The 13,945-nt window shown below is 49.2% G+C and overlaps 1 protein-coding gene across 1 annotated transcript; it reads right to left on the bottom strand.

The window, feature by feature from the left end:
• Nucleotides 1-9,115: 9,115 nt before the first annotated feature.
• PtA15_5A331 (uncharacterized protein) lies at nt 9,116-13,643 on the bottom strand (the record flags this gene model as incomplete). The annotated part of the gene is made up of 3 exons (XM_053169081.1): nt 9,116-12,194; nt 12,297-12,950; nt 13,036-13,643. The coding sequence occupies 3 exons, from the start codon at nt 13,641-13,643 to the stop codon at nt 9,116-9,118; spliced, it is 4,341 nt and encodes a 1,446-aa protein (XP_053020313.1).
• Nucleotides 13,644-13,945: the final 302 nt, after the last annotated feature.

Genomic DNA, 13,945 nt, shown 5'->3' with positions numbered 1-13,945 from the left:
TTTGAGACTAGGGAGAGGGTGTATCTAAGAGAGGGGGAATGTGAGAAGAGGAAATAATGTTATCCAGATTATATTGAGTGGGTATGTTGAGGGCCTTGGGCATTACTGACAAGGGGGCCAGAGGTTTGGGATTTATTCTTGAGGTGTAAAAGCCTTGTGATTGATGGTTGCTGGTTTTCTGGGTAGATCAGGATTGGCTTACCACATTCAAGGGTGAAACAGCTTCGCTGCAAACAGCGCAGCAAAGCCGTGTAAAGCTCAAAAGTGTTCCTGAGAACCTTTTGCTGAGTGTGGAAAGGGATGAATGAGGTTACCTCTGCCTTTCCTGGGTCACTAGACACTAAAACAAGCCCCCCAATCTACAATTGGAAGGTTTAATGTAGTGATAGTGGAGGTGTATCAAAAGATAGCCTACTTTGAGCAGGTGGCTTAAGGGTTATGGTGATGTAGCTGATGAGTAAGTGTTGTAATGAGGTTGTCATTTGTATGTAAGGGTTTGAAAACCACAATATAGAGTGGGGCTCATACTGTAGAGTGAGCAAGTATTGTACTGTTATGGGGTAAGCTGAGTGCAAGTAGTTTGCTGAGAGAAATTACAACTGGGGGGAGGAGAGCCTCCTTAAATAGAAAAGAGTGAGACATTTTAGCTCCAGGGGAACAAGGGAATGAGGGGTTTTAGCTGCCCTGAAAGCTACAATGAGGTATTTTGGCTGGTGGTTGACAGTTCACATGAGGTCATGATGTCATATGAGGGAATTTAGCTAGTGAGAAATAGGAGGTGAGATATTTTAGCTGGCCTGGCCTGTCAACTGATGTCATCTGCAAGCTGCAGGAGCGGTTTTTGCTATCTTGACACCTGCATGATGTCATCTTTCAACTGTCAGACTGCAGCCCCTATTACACTAGTCTGCATGCACCTGCATAAGACTGCATAAGCCTGCATCAAGTGTGCATAACACTGCATGACACTGCATGACATGTGCATAGCACAATGTAATGAGTGCAGCTGATGAGGTAAAGTATATGTAAAGGGTAGACAAGCTGTCAGGGTGTTCCATGTAACTGATTACATGTCCTGGTTAAGTGTGGTTCATGTAACAGATTACATGACCTGAGTATGGTGTTTTTTGTGTATGTAACTGAATGATGGTGTCTTGAAGAGGGTGTAAATTGTGATCCAGAGGGGTGTAAGGTGTGTTGTCCATGGTGTCCTGTGTAGTTTTGGCCGTAGAATCCAGTGGTGCCGCCATATTGGTTGATTTGAGAGTTTACATATGAGAAAAAAGGCAATTTTGAAATGGGCTAGATGGGCAACCATAAAGCATACCACATCCTCCCCCAACTTAATGTCTGTCCCCAGACAATTCTGTTTTGATTGTTGTTGTTATCCAAAGTGTAGAGTTGTGTCTTGATGTCTTGAAGTTGTCTTGATATTGTTTGTTGTCCGTGTATGAGTTGTTAATGCTAGTCTTGAGGTTTGATTGGAAGAAAGAAAGGAAAAGAAAGAAGAAATATGTTGAATATTTATGTGTTTTTAACTTCTGAATGTATTTTATTTTAATTATTGTATTGTATTTTCTTATTTATTTATTTGTTTTGTCTTTTATTTGTTTGTTTCTTGTTTTTATGTATGTATTTAATCAATTTTTAGAAAGAGGAAAAAATGATGTTAGTATATAGGAAAAGTAAAAAAAGGTGGGGTCAAGTTGATTTATTGTTGATTTTTGTTGGAGGGATTGTGTAACTACACCCGGGGAAATCACACAGATTCCACAAGGACTCCACGTGGTGGCCGCGCGCAAGGTCGGACCAGCGGCTGCTGGTCCACATGTTCACGTGACCTCCACCAAGTGGATCACGGGGGCACCTTGTGATGGCCCTGAGGATCCCACAGATACTTACAGATGTGTACCCGTGGAACCCACGTGGCCACGTAGGCGGGCCTTAAAAATTTGGCGGGAGCAGCTTGTTAAAAATTGTTGCCGGTGGGACTCGAACTCAGAACCAAGACAAGGAACATTGATGAGAGGGAGTGCCACACAACACAGACATTTTGCATTCTTAAACTTCACTTCTGTAGACACTATCAACCCCCCAAACAATGGTTTGCGATCGGGTTTGCAATAGGTTTTTTTGTGAAGTTTTTTTTTTTTCAATTTTTTTTCCTCTCTTCAAAATCAAGTTTTGTTGGACTTTCAAAACCTCAGGACCAGCCTGAGGTGGTCTTGGCTGGAAGTAAAAAAAAGAAAAAAAAATCCGTGGAACCAACGTGAGCAACGAGCTGACGTGGTCTCCACGCGTGCCAGGAAGGCACATTGTGGAACCGACGGGGAAAAGTGTGAAGCCCATCGGTTCCACGTGGAAAAAAACTGTTTTGTGTGGGCGGGGCACGAAGTACACAGTGGGGGTACTTCGTGCCCCGCCCGTTTGTGGAACCGACGAGAGGAGGGTAATCTGTGGAACCGACAAGGATCGGCTCAGTAACCCCTTGGTAAGCTCGTTGGTTCCACAAAACGGTTTTTTCCACGTGGAACCAATGGGCTTCACACTTTTCCCCGTCGGTTCCGCAATGTGCCTTCCTGGCACGCATGGAGACCACGTCAGCTCGTTGCTCACGTCGGTTCCACGGAATTTTTTTTCTTTTTTTTACTTCCAGCCAAGACCACCTCAGGCTGGTCCTGAGGTTTTTAATGGAACCCTGAGTGGTTCGCGAGAGGAAAATGATGATGAATTACATGTATAGAGAGGGAGAACTATATATACATGTAATTACATAAGCAAGAAGGTGGTCTAGGCGAGAACTCAGTCTGTAACCCCCTCTGGGTTACAACACTCCCCCCTCGCCTAGGCACCTGACATAATTCTCCGCCTAAATTTCTCAAAAGCTTCCTTTCCAAGGGCTTTAGTGAAAACATCTGCTAGTTGATCAGCGGTAGGCACCCATACGATTTCTGTTTCTTTCCTGTGTATAGCCTGGTTAGTCAAGAAAAATTCCCTGTCCACGTGCCTCACCCTTTTGTTAGCGGAGTCATCTGTTCCTACACGGATAGCCGCCTGATTGTCGCAAAACAAATGACCTGTGAAATCTTTTTTGAGTATATCCGTGAGTAAATGTTTGACCCAGAGAACATGTCTAGTGCCAATACCCAAGGCCATATATTCTGCCTGGCAGGTAGACGCTGCCACCGTAGCAAAACGGCGCGAAGCCCAAAGGACTGGGCATCCAAAAAAACTTATCAGCACACCATAAGTTGATCTCTCATGCTCACCTCCCCATGACGCATCACAGAAACATTTCAGCGCCTTGGTAGAGGCGTCCGGTACCAAATCCAGTTGTAGCTCCCGAGAACCCGCCAGGTAACCGATGAGGTGTTTAACACCCTTCCAGTGGTTGACGCCAGGCTTTGCGGAGAAACGCGCAAGAAGATTCACGGCAAAAGCTATGTCGGGCCGAGTTCCTACTGCCAGATAGCTTAAAGACCCCATGATTGATAAGTAAAGTGTGGAATCTGATTCCACACCAGAAGGATCAGTGATGAGCGCAAGAGAGGGTGGTAATGGAGTCCTAGTCGTCAGCGCTTGGTCCCAGTGATCCCGAAGTACTTGATCCAGGAGCTTAGGTTGCCTCAGGTGAAAACCCGTCGCTGATCGCTGAACCTGGAGTCCAACGATAGACTCGATCCCGTCCGACCACTTGATCTGAAGCACCCCTTTCAGGTTTCTTTCCAGGCGCCGCAGTAGCTCGTCTGAAGATCCGGTCACTATCCCATCGTCCACGTGTATCCAGACAATTCCGACCTCGTTCTGATGCTGGAGGGTGTAAAGACTCTTATCGTACTGACTTGCGCTGTAGCCAAAGTCAGTCAGGATCCCTTTCAAATGTATCCACCAGCAGCGCGCGGCTTGCTTCGTGCCATATAGGGCCTTGTGCAGCTTCATCGCATACCCCGGTGGGAGGTTCATTCCTTCTGGGGCTTTGACCCAGACTTCTTCATCGATAGGTGAGTTTAGATACGCCGCAACGAAATCAAAGGACCGAACTGGCCAATTGAACTTTGCAGCCAGCGTGAACAACAGCCGCATGGACACAAAAGTCGCAGTCGGCGCGAACGTTTTGTTGAAGTCATATCCTTCTATCTGAGTGAAACCTTTAGCGACGTACCTGGCCTTCCACCTGACCACCTCCGACTGGTCATTCGACTTTTCGGCAAAAACCCAACGCCCGTCCAATGGCGTTCGACCTTTTGGACATGGCAGCGCCGACCACACTTTCATCCTGAGGAGATTACTCAACTCCTCCTCGATGGCGAATTTCCACTTGTCCCACTGTGCTGACTTCAAAGCCTGTTTGTACGTCCGCGGCACTGATGAAGCAAAGAATGAGCAGTCCTGCAGCAACTTATCTACGATGAGTTCCTGCTGTTGAACTAAAACATCAGTGCTGAAATCGCCTAGCGTCAGTTTATTCATAACGAAGTCTAGCTTGTGTTTGTTCCGCGGTGCTTCCTGATCTGGCATATCAGTCACTCGCTCCTTTGATGGGATCTCAGACAGGGCAGGAATGACCGGCGATGGGGAAGGCAAAACTGGGGAACTCAACACCTGCATTGGGGGGCGCTTCTCTTTCCATTGGACCACGGCCGATGCCACAAGTTGATTGGATTCTGGGATCCAGAAAATCCATCCTTTGCTGTCATCACAGTTCGCAACGACTCGGCCCTCTAGCGCCCGATTATCCAGTTTCTTGCGCTTCTCCACGGGAATGTGTATGAAACCTGTCTCGCCGAAAATCCGGGCTGTATCAAATAAGGGTTTTTTATTGTAAAAGGCTTCCCAGGGCGTCATTTCACCGCTTGATTTGTTAGGCAGTCGGTTCAGAGTATCGCTGGCCCAGATGTAGCCGAAGCCCCAGAACGACTTGTCCAGATTGCTGTCAATCAGTAGGGTTCGACCCATCTCGCTAAGTGTTCTGTTGTATTGCTCAATAGCCCCATTTTGATAATGGTGGTAGGGCAATGCACGTTCAGCTGTGATACCCTTATCAGAAAGAAATTGCAGGAAAACTGTACTGTTAAACTCGCCACCATTGTCGCTGCGGATGGTCTTGACCTTGTCCCCGGTGCACAGCTCCCACCGTTTGATAGTCGCTATCAACAGGTTGCAGGATTGGTCCTTTGTCTTCATGACTTTTGCCTCCGAATATCCTGTTCCAAGGTCTCTGATCGTTAAGACAAATTGGCCCCCGTTGAAGGTCGCGACCTGGAAAGGACCTATGATATCGCACGATATAATAGAAAGCCTTTTGAGATCTCTGTCAGTAGTCATCAGCCTATTCTTCAGCACACTTTTACTGATGGCGCAGGTCGCGCATTTGATCTCTCCCTTAGGCAGCACACGCGGTAGGCCTAACACCTGTCCAAACTTGCAAACCCTGCGGATTTTTCTCAAACTAGCATGCCCGAAGAGGCGATGCCAGTACATTAGCGTCTTCTCGGCCGCGGTCAGCTCTCTTCCATTCAAACTCTCAGTCACAGGCACATCAACCGGTATAAGAAATTGAGGTTTTAGTTGCAATCGCTCATGGGTGTTAATAGGACAAAAGGAGGGAACAGAAGTTGTGTTTTGACAGGGGGGGGAAGCAGGAACAGTTCCTTGCACAGAATTATTGAGCAACGGTAGCGGGAAAATCCATTTGTTTTGTCGCGCAATGAACGGACACGAGAAAAGTTTTGAACCCGTTTTGCTGTAGATGTCATAGCAGTCACGTTCTATGTCATACGTGAAATATGAGTTAGGCTAAAGATATAAGCGTGGTCCTCGCAAGCTTACAGTAAAGCACGCCGTGGATAGTGACACGTTGGTTGTCCAAACCACTGAACTGAAGGTCCCCTTGGCCGGTTATAAAGGCAGGACTCCCTTCCGTAGCTACTTTAAGGGGAACGGGAAACGGAAATGAGCGGAAATTAAAGAAAAAACGAATGTCACCACACAGATGGTGGGACGCACCAGAATCCACTATCGGAGCTCCTTCGGCCATTTCCACATCAATTTGTCCAAAGTGAAGGTTTGCCAGATCGTCCGTCAAATCACCCAGCTCCACAATCCTGGGTCCTCCCCCTTCACTTGTCCCCTGGACATCGGCCTCCGCCATTCTCGCGCTTGCTTGAGGGGTCCGGCCGATTGATTCTTGTCGATGTCGTTCTTGGTCGACTCGTTGTAGGCGGTACTGTGGGCGGTATGAGTCGCCCTGCCTTGCGATGCCCCCTTGCGGCGTCGCTTGTTGCTGAGGTCTGGAAGGGGTTTGGACTTGTGGATAGGTGCCTGTCGATCCCATGGGCGCGATGATCGGGTAGAAAGGCTGAAAACCGCCTTGCTGGGGAAAGTTTTGAGTGGCGGGATAGCGGTTGTAGGGGCGAGGTGGAAAAGGTGGCCTGCCGGGGTTTCTGAACTGTTGTTGCATCGGACAGTTCCGAACCACGTGATCGGGGGACCTGCAATGAAAACACACACCAGCCCGCGTCGCCGCTGCTTCAACGCTGTTGAGATCTTCGGCCGGAGGGGCGCCATGGTCTTGAGGCTGTTGGAAATGAGGGACAGTGTGCGCATCGGTCCGCATCGCCAAAGGTGCCGGTGTTGCCATTCGTTGTTCTCGACCGCGGACTTCTCCCTGGTGTCGCAAATTGTTCCGCACGATGCCGATGGTGCGAATGATCGATTCGAAATCTTCAACCGTCCCAGTCCGGGAGCGAGACAGGGCCAGTTCCACTCGTCTGTCGACTTCCTCCATCAAATCCGGCTCGGTACCAAGACTGTTCTGAAGAATGAGGCCGGCTAACTCATTTCTGGTGAGAGTTAGATTGAGGCGTCGGAGTTCATCGAGCTGATCGTCGATGGCTGAGGCTATGGTTGCTGTGGTTGGATGATCGCTGATGTTGAAACGTAGGAGGCGTCGAAAGGCATTGAGTTGCGCCGCACGGCTGACAACGTTGAAACGTGCTCGCAGCTCGGTAAACATCCCTGACGCAAAAGGGAAACGTTGGAGGGTGCGTCTGAGGGAACAGTTGACAGAGGAAAGGAGAATGGATCGGGCAATTCTCTCATGTAAAGCGCTTGTCGATTCATACATGAGATAATCAGGGTCGTTGATCGCATCACGGAGTTTTTCCTCCACAAAATCCCCCCAAACAGCAAAGTTCGATCCGTCGGGAAGAAGACGGTCCTCGTCTCTTATTTGGTTGGTGATGGTAGATATGATGCCTGCAGCATTGCGATCATCTGCAAGGTTGACAGCAACTGGTAGTCAGCGGGCAGGCAGTTGCTCCTCATCACCAACTTCTACATTTGCGAGGTTCGGGTCCATTTTGAAAAAATGAGAGGGGGAAGAAAAAAAAATTCGGGGAGCGAGGGGTCGGGAGAAGGACGGAAGGTTTAAAAAGGAAGAAGAAGAGGGAAAAGAAAAAAAGTGATGGGAAAGGGATTCGGTTTTGTTGTTAAGAATGGATAGTAAGAAAGAAGGTTTAGGGATTCGCGGAGATAGTTGATTTTTTAAGAAAAGGTTTGTGTGGTAGACGAGCAAAGATAATACGAGAGAAAAAAAAGGAATGGGAAGAAAAACGGATATTCTGGAATTTGAGATGGATATTCAGACAACGTTTGGATGACGATAGAGGGAACGGTTAAGGCACGATTTGGAGAAGAAGTAGAAGAGAAAAGGAAGAATATTGGAAGTCCGAGCAAAGTGTTTATTGGCTAAGTCGGCCACGAGTCAATGAATATGAAAACACCTTTCAGCCCCTGAGCTCAGCGTCCTGAGTCAGGTTATACACTCGGATAGCTAGTCCTCGTATAGCTTAATTGGTGAGATGAAAACAGAGGACTTTTAGGTTGTTTGGTCGATCGGTGTGTTGAGAGTAGAGACAGAGAAAAGCTTAGGAACGCCGAGACAGTAGATATGTAGGAGTGAAAGCACGGAGTTTGGAGATCGGATAGACGGTAGCAGAAAAAAGGAAAAGGATATAGTTCGATGATTGTTGAGCTTGCTTTTTCAGCGGAGATATTGAGGGCTCATAACCTAATGGAACCCTGAGTGGTTCGCGAGAGGAAAATGATGATGAATTACATGTATAGAGAGGGAGAACTATATATACATGTAATTACATAAGCAAGAAGGTGGTCTAGGCAAGAACTCAGTCTGTAACCCCCTCTGGGTTACAACAGTTTTGAAAGTCCAACAAAACTTGATTTTGAAGAGAGGAAAAAAAATTGAAAAAAAAAAAACTTCACAAAAAAACCTATTGCAAACCCAATCACAAACCATCGTTTGGGGGGTTGATAGCGTCTAAAGAAGTGAAGTTGAAGAATGCAAAATGCCCGTGTTGTGTGGCACTCCCTCGCATCCATGTTCCCTGCCTTGATTCTGAGTTTGAGTCCCACCGGTGACAATTTTTAACAAGCTGCTCCCGCCAAATTTTTAAGGCCCGCCTACGTGGCCACGTGGATTCCACGGGTACACATCTGTAAGTATCCGTGGGATCCTTGGGGCCATCACGAGGTGCCCCCGTGATCCACTTGGTGGAGGTCACATGAACGTGTGGACCAGCAGCCGCTGGTCCAACCTCGCGCGTGGCCACCACGTGGAGTCCTCGTGGAATCCGTGTGATTTCCCCGTGGATGGACTCCTTGGGTGTACCCCCGTCGTGTAGTAGTTTCTTGTCTTGGTTTGTGATGTTGAGATGATGAATCTGGAGCAGCAGCACGAAGTGAGAGATGGTGGAAGGATTATATTGAATCAGATCAGAAGAAAGAAAGAAAGAAAGAACAAACAAAAAGACAGAGAGAGAGCAGAGAGAGAAACACAGCACTAACCTGGAGCAGCAGCACGAAGTGAGAGATGGTGGAAGGATGAGGAATAGCCTTCCACGTCTGCTGCTCCAGATGACTACCATACAAATGTCACAGGATGTGAAATGTGAAGGACAGGTTTGAAGCAGAGAACAAAAAAAAGAAAACAACAGAAACAGGAAACCTCAACACCCCCCCTTGCTGAAAACCAGGACTGAAAGGAGAAAAGAAGAAAAGAAAAGAAAGGGAAAGAAAAGAAAAGGAGGAGAGATATTCAGACTACCCCAAACCGCGCTCGATGATTTTCCAGGAGAACTCTGCCGAGGGGCTTGGTGAGCATGTCGGCAAGCATGTCCTTTGTGGAGACATGCATAACCGAAATTTTTCCTTGTTGAACGCATTCACGTGAGAAGTGGTAACGCGCGTCGATGTGTTTGGTGCGCGAATGGTGTTCCGGGTTTTTGGCAAGAATCTCGGCTCCCGCATTGTCCACATGCAGCGGAATGGCCGTTTGAGGTCGAAGTTTGAGTTCGGTCAGCACGTAACGGAGCCACAGGCCCTCCTTGCACGAGTCCAATAGGGCTTTGTATTCTGCCTCAGTGCTTGAGAGGGAAACTGTAGCCTGTTTTCGAGATTTCCAAGAGATCGCTCCGTCCCCCAGACGATAGGTGTAGGCAGACGTTGAACGTCTGTCATGTCTGTCTTCCGCCCAGTCCGAATCCGAGAAACCCGCGCAGGTCAGGGAACCTCCCAAGCGCAGTCGAAGGTGCTTGGTCGATACTAGATAGTGAAGAACCCGCAGAGCCGCACGCCAATGAGAGTCAGATGGGTCCCGCAGAAATTGAGATAGACGATTCACGGCAAAGGCCACGTCTGGACGGGTACACTGAGATGCCCAGAGGAGGGCGCCAATTAGCTGTGGGTAGGGTCCTGAGGATGCCAGCTCCCCTTCTTTCCGAGGAACTAAATCCTTGAAGAGCGAGTCAGTCGGAGTGCGCACCAAAACAGAGGGACCTGAAAGGAAACGCTTCTGCAAGTCGGAGATGTAGTGGGACTGGGAGATGTATAGCAGGCAATTTTTGGCGTCGCGGTCAATCTTCATGGACAAAAAGTGATGAAGTTCTTCATTTGCCCCAATTTTGAAACGCTTGCCAAGCGAATCAATCAGAGGATCGACAAATGATGGTTCTCCTACTATCGCCAGGTCATCCACATGAACAGTTACTGCGCCAGCTAGCGCGCCGTTCTCGATTGTGAAGTATAGGGTGGGATCGTACTTTGACTGTTGGAGGCCAGCTTGAACAAGTCCATCGTGTAGCTCGCGATTCCACTCTCGAGGAGATTGCTTGGGACCGTAGATGGACCGATGGACTTCGCAGACCCAGTCCGGATGCTGAGAGTCCTCAAAACCTGGGGGTTGCTCCATGTAGATGGGCTCCTGTAGACGACCGTTCAGAAAAGCCGTCTTGAAGTCAACTTGTCTCCCTTTCCACTTCTTGATGGCCAGTAAACTCAAGATAAGTCGCAAGGTTTCCAACCGCAGAGTAGGCGCGAATACCTCCTCGTAGTCTACCCCTTGAACTTGTGAGTATCCCATGGCAACGAGCCTTGCCTTGAGTTTCTGAATAGATTTGTCCGGACACCGTTTGATTTTGAAAACCCACTTTGATTTGATGATTTTGCGTTTTGTAGGTCGAGGAACAAGACGCCAGGTGTCCATACCGAGGAGGGACAGAAATTCATCGTTGGCAGATTTGAGCCAGCGGTTCTTGTGAGGCGAGCAAAGCAGTTGCTTCCAAGTTCTGGGTGTGTCTATATCGTTGTCTGGGATGGCTGCTGATTTGGCCCAGTTTCCGTAGCAATCGGGGGCGCGGCGTTGCCTGCCGGAGCGTCGGGTCGGCGGCGGCAATGGGGAGGGCGTCGGGGCGGGAACTTCGGACGAGACAGCATTGGGGACCGATTGAGGCGGCGTTAGAGACGAAGTAGGAGGAGAGGGGGGAAGGGAGAGTGGAGGAGGAGGAAGGAGAGAGGACAAGGGAGGAGAAGGAGGGGAGGGAGAGGTTGATTTTGGAGGAGGAGGCAGGGGAGAGGAGGAGGGAGGAAAAGGACGGGAGGGAGAGGTTGATTTGGGGGATACTGGAGAGGGAGGAGGAGCGGATAATGGAGGGGGGGACGGTGACCGACTCTTTGGTGCGTGGATAGAGGCTGTAAGCCGACGATCAAACTTAGGTTTGAGAGGAATGTCCAGAGGTGGAGGGTTGAAGAAGGAAGGTGTTGGAGCCTGTGACGACTGTGTGGTCTGCTTCACTGGCGGGTTGGATGAAGCTGATTGATTAGGCCAGGGGAGCTCAACAAGAACTGGAGATGGTTCGTGTTTTAGCGGGGAGCCGTATGGAAAGGAAACGTTGTCGAAAAGAACATCACAAGATTTTATTACGGACCGTTTTTCCAGGTCCCATATCCTATAGCCGTTACCATCACCAAGGTAGGAAAGGAGTAGGGCGGAGCGACCTTTATTGTTGAGTTTTGCTCTGTTTGCCTCTGGTACTTTGTACCAGACTAGGCAGCCGAAGGGGTGCAAGGACGAGGGGTTTATCAGTGGTAATCCTAGAATTTCATTAGGTGCCCTGAATCCAGCTGGAGTGTGACACGGGACGGAGTTGATGGTGAAAGAGATGTGTCTCAATGCATCGGCCCAGAAGCTTTTTGGGAGACCGGAGGATGCAAGCGAACATCGGATCAGATTTCCCAGAGTCCGATTTGTTCTCTCCGCCACCCCATTCAGCTCTGGAGAGTGGGGAGGACCGGGTTCGTGGGTGATGCCGGAGTGAGCAAGGTAGGAAGAAAATTCGGTTGACATGTACTCTCCACTGTTGTCGGATCGCAGAGCCAGAATCTTGATGGAGTTTTCCCTCTCAAAGTGGGCACGAAAGAGTTTGAAACAGGAAAAAACATTTGACTTGGATTTCATGGGAAAGAAAGAAACACATTTGGAGAAGTCGTCGATGAAGGTAACAAAATACTTGTACCCTTCTCTGGATTGCACTTCAAACGACCCAACGTCCAAATGGATGAGTTTGCCGGGCTTGTCGGAACAATAAGGTGATCGAGATTTGAAAGGTTTTTGGTGCATTTTTGACTGCACACATACCGTGCATCGTTGGACATCCACTTCGTTCATGATGGACGGTTTGATACCCAGTAGTTTCAGAAGGCGTTTTAAAGGCTTGAGGCCTATGTGCAAGAGACAATGGTGGAAGCCAAGCAGGGAACTGTCAATGGATGACAGTTTGTGGGAAGAGGTAGAGAGTGACTTTACCTCGTTGGACGGCAGGTAGTAGAGGCTACCTTTTCTATAGCCTTGTCCAACGGTATCGCCATCTACTTGCACGGAGTTGGTTCAATAGATGTCGCATTGCTTTTTATTGAACACGCAGGTGAGTCCAGCGTCGCACATCGCCGCGATTGAGAGTAACGGTTTGTGTAGATTGGGGACCACTAGAGTTGGTACGGAGACAGAGGTGTCAAGGGGAAGATCCGTGGTGCCACGGTGGGATGCCTTGACGGTTGAGTTGTCGGCCAGGCGAATTGAGGTGGAGTCGGGTTTGGTGTCTCTGATATCGCTTTGGTAAGGGGTCATACAATTTGAGCACCTGGAGTCAAGATTTGCATCCTTGCGAGAGACTGCGGCAGAATTCGCAGCGTGGTCAACAAGAGCTACAGCGTTACCTGCTTTAGCTGAGGGATGGGCTGAGCTGTCGACGTCAGAGCCTGAGTAATCGGAGTCATCTTCATCTCCGTCACCACCGAGGTCCACAACGGTTGTTTGGCCTGCTTTTGCAGGAGGTTTTTGACGGAAATGATTTCCTGACGATTTGCCTGTGCGACCCCCGGCTTCAGAGCGGCGGGAAGAGGAGTTTCGACGGTCATGTTCCGCAAGTACCCTTGCGGCGTTCTCGCAGATTTCGAGATTGTGGCCGGATCTCTTACAGAAAGAGCAGAAAAGAGAGTGATTGGCTGGTGGTCTAGAGGATCGGGGCGGGGCCTGGCGAGAGAGTGAGGCCTTCGCGACGGACTCCACGAGAGCTTTATCTTCGTTCCTGGTCTTTCTACGAAGTTCTTCCGCTTTCAGGGCATCCAGGATTTTGACGGGGGGGAACTCTGGGGTCGTTCATCATCGCGGAGACGCAAGACAGCCAGTTGGATGGCAGAGAGGTGAGAATCGACGACGAGTAGATGTCGTCCAGTGTGAGCGGGGCATCAGCGGTGATGAGAGCTGAGAGGCTCTCGAACGTTTTGGCCATCTTGTCCAGGTGAGCGGTCAGGTCATCGCCCGTCATTCGGGCGGTTGTGAGTTTGCGAAGAAAATAGGTAACGCCCCCAGCAGATGAGTCCTGATGGGCCTCCTTGAGGGCTGTCCAGAGAGCACGAGCATCCGTGGTGATGTGGCGAACCTTTCGGACATGCACTGCGTGGATCGTGCTGGAGATAGCTCCGAAAGCGGCTTTGTTGTCGCGAGCCCAGTTTGGATTTGCTCTAGCCTTCGCAATATCATCGTTGATAACGTACATGACATCAGTGGTGTTGAGATGGGCCCGCATAAACCAGGTCCACTCGTTGTAGTTGGAGCCTGGTCCGGGGGGCTTGAGCCGCTCGATTGTGGTGGTTTTGAGAGCTGGATGAGTCCAGGTTTCTTGGTCGGGTTTAGAAGACATAGTCGGAATTGGTCGACTGACGGACGAGTTTGTCAAAGACTTGGGTTCGGGTAGATTGGGTTCAGATTTTGGTGGTGATGGTTTCATGAACCGGAAGCTTTATCGAGAAGCGTACGGATCCTCCACGCTGATAGAGATGTTGCGGCTTGAGCGGCAAATGGCGCTCATAACCTGTTGAGATGATGAATCTGGAGCAGCAGCACGAAGTGAGAGATGGTGGAAGGATTATATTGAATCAGATCAGAAGAAAGAAAGAAAGAAAGAAAGAACAAACAAAAAGACAGAGAGAGAGCAGAGAGAGAAACACAGCACTAACCTGGAGCAGCAGCACGAAGTGAGAGATGGTGGAAGGATGAGGAATAGCCTTCCACGTCTGCTGCTCCAGATGA

The sequence above is a fragment of the Puccinia triticina genome, chromosome 5A, assembly GCF_026914185.1.
Source record: "Puccinia triticina chromosome 5A, complete sequence".
NCBI lineage: Eukaryota > Fungi > Basidiomycota > Pucciniomycetes > Pucciniales > Pucciniaceae > Puccinia > Puccinia triticina.
Note: the sequence above shows the minus strand (reverse complement) of the source record. Positions and strands in the feature narration are given on the sequence as shown.